Raw genomic sequence first — 7,857 nt, forward strand, 5'->3', positions numbered from 1 at the left:
GTCGTCTGAGTTGTACTGTCGTCTGAGTTGTACTGCCGTCTGAGTTGTACTGTCGTCGGAGTTGTACTGTCGTCTGAGTTGTACTGTCATGTCGTCTGAGTTGTACTGTCGTCTGAGTTATACTGTCGTCTGAGTTGTACTGTCGTGTCGTCTGAGTTATACTGTCGTCTGAGTTGTACTGTCGTGTCGTCTGAGTTGTACTGTCGTCTGAGTTGTACTGTCGTCTGAGTTATACTGTCGTCTGAGTTATACTGTCGTCTGAGTTATACTGTCGTCTGAGTTGTACTGTCGTCTGAGTTATACTGTCGTCTGAGTTGTACTGTCGTCTGAGTTGTACTGTCGTCTGAGTTATACTGTCGGCTGAGTTATACTGTCGTCTGAGTTGTACTGTCGTCTGAGTTGTACTGTCGTCATTATCATTATCACCTTATGGTAGAGTGTGGAGAGAGTATATACACATTTACTTCAAGTTGTCAGGATCTTATTGTGGGGCACCTGTACGAAAGTGATGTGTCGTAAGCGACTAATTGTGGGGCACCTGTAGTTAATATCGAAGGGTAAGGTTAGGAAGGAGGGAAAGAGATAGGACGAAGTGGAGGGATAGGAATAAAGGGAGAAAGGATATGAGGAGGGGTCAGAATGAATGGAAGGGAGGAGAAGGGAGGAGGCATGACGCGGTAGGAAGAAGGGGAGGGGTAGAGAAAATATGAGTGTTGTGGGGAAGAGGAGGTGGGAGGAAGGGGAGGGGTAGAGAAAATATGAGTGATGTGGGGAAATGGAGGTGGGAGGAAGGGGAGGGTTACGAGGAAGGTAAGGCGATGGAAGGAAGGAGAGGGGATACTGCACCAGGGGGATTAGGCTATGAGGAGGAGAATAGGTTTGGGTGAGAAGAAGAAAAAGGGGTTAGAATGGCATATGGGGAAAGGGAGTGAGTGAGGGGAAGGGGTGTCTTACAGCCAGTCGAGACAATGCCATGTCTCGTAAAACACTTCACTCTGTAGAATTCTTCGCGTGTTTCTGGTTGATCGAATTAACATAATACCAATCTCGAGAGATAAAACAAAATTAATAATCTCATAATCGTAAGACGTGACTTAATTTGAAATATCTTAATATAGATCCGTACAGGGACATGTGTGTTGTTTTATCTTACTGCCGTATTTGAATAACAAACAGTTTTATCTAATCGAACCCGACGTACTCTCATTATGTAATCATAGGTACACGATATAGACCCCGGTCTGGAATGTGACCGTCCGATAGTCTACAGGACGAACTTTATTTAAAAGCACACATTATAGATAACGGTACTCATTGTTTGTGGCAATATTTTCAAAGATTACCTGAACAGTATGTTAAGTGTCATATTTGTTTATAGGAATATTTTAAAAGAAGAACTATCAAGCAAACGTGCGTTAACTTGGCCCAGTCCTAATAGTGAACGCAAACTTTTTTGCGCTTCAGAATACGAAATGTGTACATAATGTACTTAAGGCATGAAACTACATAGATCTTAGTTCATAAGTAGATTTGATCTAAAACACTGTCCATGTTTTTATATAAATGATATAGTTATATTTGACCTAAAACACGTCATGTTTTTATATCAATGATATAGTTATATTTGACCTAAAACACTTCATGTTTTTTATATAAATGCTATAAGTAGATTTGATCTAAAACACTGTTCATGTTTTTATATCAATGATATAGATATATTTGACCCAAGACACTTCATGTTTTTTATATCAATGATATAGTTATATTTGACCTAAAACACTGTTCATGTTTTTATATAAATGATATAGTTATATTTGACCTAAAACACTGTTCATGTTTTTATATAAATGATATAGTTATATTTGACCTAAAACATTGTTCATGTTTTTATATAAATGCTATAGTTATATTTGATTTAAAACACTATTCGTGTTTTTATATCAATTATATAATTTATTTGTTTATACTATGAACGTGCTTTAACACATCATAGTTTTGATCACGTTCACTATTAAAATGCTATACGGTATTTTCTGCATTGTTATTTGGTTAGAAATACAAAATAATACATTAAGAAGTGAAATGTATGTATAAGTTCTGATTGTGTATTACGCTCGAAAAACCAAATTCAAAATGAATAAGTTATTGTGATGTAATCGTGTGCCAGATTTAGGGAGCTTATCTCAGAATGGGTCAGGTGGCCTATAATCGGCTCCAAATCAATGGCATTAAGATATGGTAAATGGTGGTAATCTGTCGGAATAATTATATTACTGTCAAACCGGCACGTACGCTGCTAAATCTTAATACCTGAACAGATTTCAACTCTTAAATCATCGAAATCTACCACTACTGGCCACGTAAACAGGACAGCCGAAAAGTTTATTGTTTTATAATTTTTCTCCGACATACAATGCGATACTCAAAGTTTTAGATATTTCTCTGGCATATAATGTAATTCTCATTGCATTAGATATTTTTCTGACATTCAACGTCATTTTAAAGTTCAAGATATTTCTCTGATATACAATGTAATTCTCAAAGTTTTAGATATTTTTCTGACATACAGTGTCATTTTCAAAGTTCAAAATATTTTTCTGGCATACAATGTCATTCTCAAAGATTTAGATATTTCCCTAGCATACAATGTAATTCTCAAAGTTTTAGATATTTTTCTGACATACAATGTCATTTTCAAAGTTTTAGATATTTTTCTGACATACAAGGCAATTCTCGAAGTTTTAGATATTTTTCTGAAATACAACGTAATTCTCAAAATTTTAGATACTTTTCTGACATACAACGCCATTTTCAAGGTTTTAGATATTTCTCTGACATATAACGTAATTCTCAAAGTTTTAGATATTTTTTTCTGACAAACAAGGTAATTCCCGAATTTTTAGATATTTGTCTGAAATACAATGTAATTCTCAAGGTTTTAGATATTTTTCTGACAATCAATGTCATTGTCATGGTTTTATTTCTCTAACACAAACTCTTTTTCACAAGGTGGTAACCTACAGTGTATACGCCTCTGTTCAGCCACTCATTCATGGTCTAATATATACGTCTCTGATTGAAATAGAAAACGTTGCATAATTTGTAGTTAATTATTTAGTGTTTACTCTGGCAATAATGTTTTGTGATTAAATTAATTCCAAAATACTGTCCTTGAACATGATAAACGGGAAATCATATCCCATTTAAACGTCGGAATGTGCAATAAACCATTCAATACATGCATGACCGATATCAACAAAATTATCAAACCTTAAGGATCAACCGGCAGCATCATGTTTGGTGGATTTCAGACTTCGTGACACGTTTTAGTATAATCGGCTACTTGTTTTACTCCGCCCGTTACTATAGGTTTCGTCTCACCAACTTTATCGTTAGTGTTCTGTCGGTGTGAGGGGTGTCCCTCTGTAATGGAGCCGTCTGTCGGTGTGAGGGAGTGTCTCTCTGTAGAGACCAACCAACCAATTGTTTTCCCATAGACCTTAGTGTTATCGTTTTGGATTATTTCATTCAAATTCTTGAATTGAATATGACGATTATGGTTTATAACAAAGGTTTAGGGTCTGATATAACACCTAATCAAAAAAAAAAAGTTGGGTCCTTCAGCTCAAATTTTCTCCAGGGTAGCCATTTTGAAAATAGGTGAATTTCGCAGTAAAAATTCTCAAACATCTTAAATGTTTACCTGTTTACTATTATTACGTGAACTTTTGGGAAAAAAACCAATCGGACTTAAGAAATTTATATCAACATTTCTTATTGATAGTTACCTATCAGGCTACATATCTATTTTCTCACTTCATAACATACTGGCCAATCAGTGGCTGCCAGACATTTTATCCTTGGCTCAACGATCTATACACAGGGGCTGTTTCAAAAATATGTTTTTTCAATTGGTTGATTGTTCCCTGTAATGGAGCCGTCTGTCCTAAGTGTTGTTATAGAAGACGTTTCCTTGTCTTATTAGTGCCATCCTCGTTAATAGCTATGACACCACGCGCCGTATCATGGTAATTTGACGCGGCAGGAGGGGGCATGGCATGGCAGGGGGTCGGTTTGGTATACATATCGTTAGCAAACGAATAAATGTAATAGATGTGCAGCCAGCTTATAATGTATTGATACAGTTTTACGACACAACTAAGGGATCCTTAAATATGTGCTTCCTCAGTATCCTTATTTTTTTCGCTGTATGACACTTATAATTCTAATTTGACTTGTTTGCACTTTGGTTACAAATTAATCACGAACAATGATATCACAACCAGGTGTTGGTAGGGTCACGGCAGATATGTTGTTGTTTTATAGATAGAAAACCATAGTGATGAATATCTTCGGTTGTGGTGTAAACCTTACACATACAAATGTCAACAACCGCTGTTGATGAGGATTAGTTTGAAACACCTTTGAGTGTTACTCTCATCGTAATACGTCATTTGTGTATTAATATATACGTGTGCTTGTCACAATATAACCACACACGTGTATTCAGACTTATTGAAATATCAGCAAGCTGTGTCGGTGTCTAGGTATACACAAACAGTACAACACATTTATTACACTTATCATAATCTACAATAGGGAATTGTGTTGATATACCTGTGAATATTCTCAACTATTATATTAAACTATCGACAGTATACATGTAGATACTACCACGCTACCTGTAATTAATGACCATTCAACTGGGACCTATTTCAGACCAATCTGAGTATAATTAAAATTTACGTGAATCAAACGGTTACTTTTACATTTTGTAGAACCAATAAACTTTATAACACGGCTCGACCAGTTTGGCTGTTATACCTGTACATAGATATAGTACATGTAGGTTTCCACAAAACATGGGGTTACGCACAACTGTGACGATACTGTAGATGTCATGTACGCCGAGGCGGTCCCTTCATTAAAATATTCATACAGCAGTATACGGCGAACATTTTTATCTTTTATTACCCCGTGTTAGATGTTATTTCCATGAACGTTTACTTGATAGAGGACCTTAAATGAGTTTTAATTTAATATGATAAATGTGTGTCGCCAAATCTAAATGGGTGTCACGTCAAATGAGCAATTTATCTAATACGTTTATTGCATTCCCATATTACATTGTGACGAGTGTAAGATTCTATTTATCATATAAGTGATAATTACCGAAGTTCCACATTAATTCACCCATAACACATTTGATTTTTTAACTCAGATGGTACATTTGTTCACGATTGTCACATTTCTCGCAATATTGGTGACATGGGAGTATTAGTATTACATGTCATTACAGACCAGACTGTGACAAACATATAACGGAAATGTGTTATCAATCCCGGGGGGCCGCGTGATAAATTGAGAAGCAAATTTATTGGGTAGATTTTAATTAATTACCGTTAATTGAAATAGATATCGATGCCATTATGTCTGGTATCTCCCGGTAAACTACTCGTTGTAGTGACGTCAGTCCGACGAGATTTAATCAATTCTTTCCTAACTTAAAGTATTATAGTCAAAAATTATTCTTTCTATAACATCCTACAAAATTGTACTTTTTTATATATATATATTTCATAAACAGTTGAACCAACCATTCGCACAGCTAGAATCATTTAACCCGTGAGGTATGTGCTCGTAAATTGTTGTCATGTGTATATCGAGTGAATTGAAAATAATGAATCGTGTGTACACTTTCATATTCTCGATTTCTTTTTTAAGAGAAATCCTGTCAACGAGTCAAAGTACTACACTTTGTACGAGTTTGGTGACTTTTGTCTGACGATTCTACATGTCGGGGATTAGGAAATCTCAATGTCCTAGTTTCCACTGGACATATGATGGACATGATCGGGGTTGACATTTCAGCTCTAGTGTAGACTTGACATTCAATGAAATCTTTATAGAGAGGTGTTTACGTCTTATCGAGTTTAATAAAATATATCGGGATTTCAGAAAATAGATGTGATTTTATAAATTCATACATATCCCAAATATTTTTTGAAATGTAATCGGCGTTTTTACATATACAATTTAAAAGGTTGGTGCTGGAATAATTATTAAAATCTTTAATTTATACATACATTCTATCAATAAGGATACAGTATACTCATTATTTATTATCGGGATAAGGTTATCGGTTACGTATTCAACAACCGTTAATCATTTACATACAGGTTTTTTCTGTGTTAATTTGTTGAAATGGGATATATATGTACATAGAGACGGTACATTATACATTATGACAAACGGGCCTAGTGACTCGGGACCTAGATTTTGTGTATATTTAATTTTTATACTTTTGACGACCGTAAACTTACCTGCAGATACTGCCATATCAAGAGGACAGGTAAAATGAATGTCCGATTGTCCATGTTGGTTAACAGATGTATCCAAATATTGAATCCTCCATTTTGAAATACGAAAAGTTTATACACAAACACAACTGATTACCAATTTTGGCACTCGGAATTATAGGCACTGCTGTGGACGTGGTTGTTAGTGTTAAACCATGGCCGACAAGTAATACATACCCCTAGTCGTGTAGGTACACAGGTATACACACTCCTACCACAGTTATATAGGTATGTGTGCTGTCAAACTCGCGTCATTGTTAAGCGTCTTTTAACCAAAGTAAATAGTGGTAGGTTGGTCACGACATGTCCTCAGGAGTACCCGTCCATATATAAAGGCCTGTTTGTATCGAACCCATATTGTACTATGATCGGATTATCGGGTGTATCTCACTCACGGCGGGTATATATACGTAACACCAATATAACTCACATATACGTTTTGCATAATATTATAAAAAAGTACTTATACCGGGAGTGTGGTTCGTTTTAAATTAATACCAATGACCGACTGGTCAATTATTTGTTCCGATAAAAATCAATAATATACTGCACTGTGTTATAAATCCAATATATATCCAATTTAGACTTAATTAATTATTAATTCGCTATATGTATTGCCGTAATTGATGCATAATCCGTGTTTTATTGAAATATTTTAATTCCACAAGGGTCATAACGCACAGGGGATCAGTCGGAAATGAAGGATGGGTAGAAGGCATTCACAAAACAATCGACATTGTATTGTTCGAATACTTGGTGACCTACTGGAGACTTGATTGGAATTTCAAGAATGGTAAATCCATTTCATGTATCAGGGGAAATTAATATCATTTGAAAGGAGAAAATAATGTCAAGGGGTCCAGCGCAACTTTGTATTAGTTCTCTATATATTAGTTCTTTATGTATTAGTTCTCTGTGTATTAGTTCTCTATGTATTAGTTCTCTATGTATTAGTTCTTTATGTATTAGTTCTCTATGTATTAGTTCTCTATGTATTAGTTCTTTATGTATTAGTTCTCTGTGTATTAGTTCTCTATGTATTAGTTCTCTATGTATTAGTTCTTTATGTATTAGTTCTCTATGTATAAGTTATCCATGTATTAGTTCTCTATGTATTAGTTCTCTATGTATTAGTTCTCTATATATTAGTTCTCTATGTATTAGTTCTCTATGTATTAGTTCCCTATGTATTAGTTCTCTGCGTATTAGTTCTCTGTGTACTAGTTCTCTATGTATTAGTTCTCTATGTATTAGTTCTCTATGTATAAGTTATCCATGTATTAGTTCTCTATGTATAAGTTATCCATGTATTAGTTCTCTCTATATAAGTTCTTTATGTATTAGTTCTTTATGTTTTAGTTCTCTACGTATTAGTTCTCTATGTATTAGTTCTCTATATATTAGTTCTCTATGTATTAGTTCTCTATGTACTAGTTCTCTGTGTATTAGTTCTCTATGTATTAGTTCTCTATGTTTTAGTTCTCTATGTACTAGCTCT

At 34.8% G+C, this 7,857-nt stretch overlaps 1 protein-coding gene across 1 annotated transcript in view; it reads right to left on the reverse strand.

Moving 5' to 3' along the window:
- LOC117343865 (myb-like protein K) overlaps positions 1–6,625 on the reverse strand; it is a 49,601-nt gene extending 42,976 nt beyond the window's left edge. Inside the window, exon 1 of the mRNA XM_033906411.1 lies at positions 6,324–6,625. Coding sequence (XP_033762302.1) covers positions 6,324–6,377 — 54 coding nt within the window. The 5' untranslated portion in view covers positions 6,378–6,625. The remainder of the gene's footprint in view (positions 1–6,323) is intronic.
- Between the last annotated feature and the right edge of the window lie 1,232 nt (positions 6,626–7,857).

The sequence above is a fragment of the Pecten maximus genome, chromosome 15 (genome assembly GCF_902652985.1).
Source record: "Pecten maximus chromosome 15, xPecMax1.1, whole genome shotgun sequence".
In the NCBI taxonomy this organism is placed as follows: domain Eukaryota; kingdom Metazoa; phylum Mollusca; class Bivalvia; order Pectinida; family Pectinidae; genus Pecten; species Pecten maximus.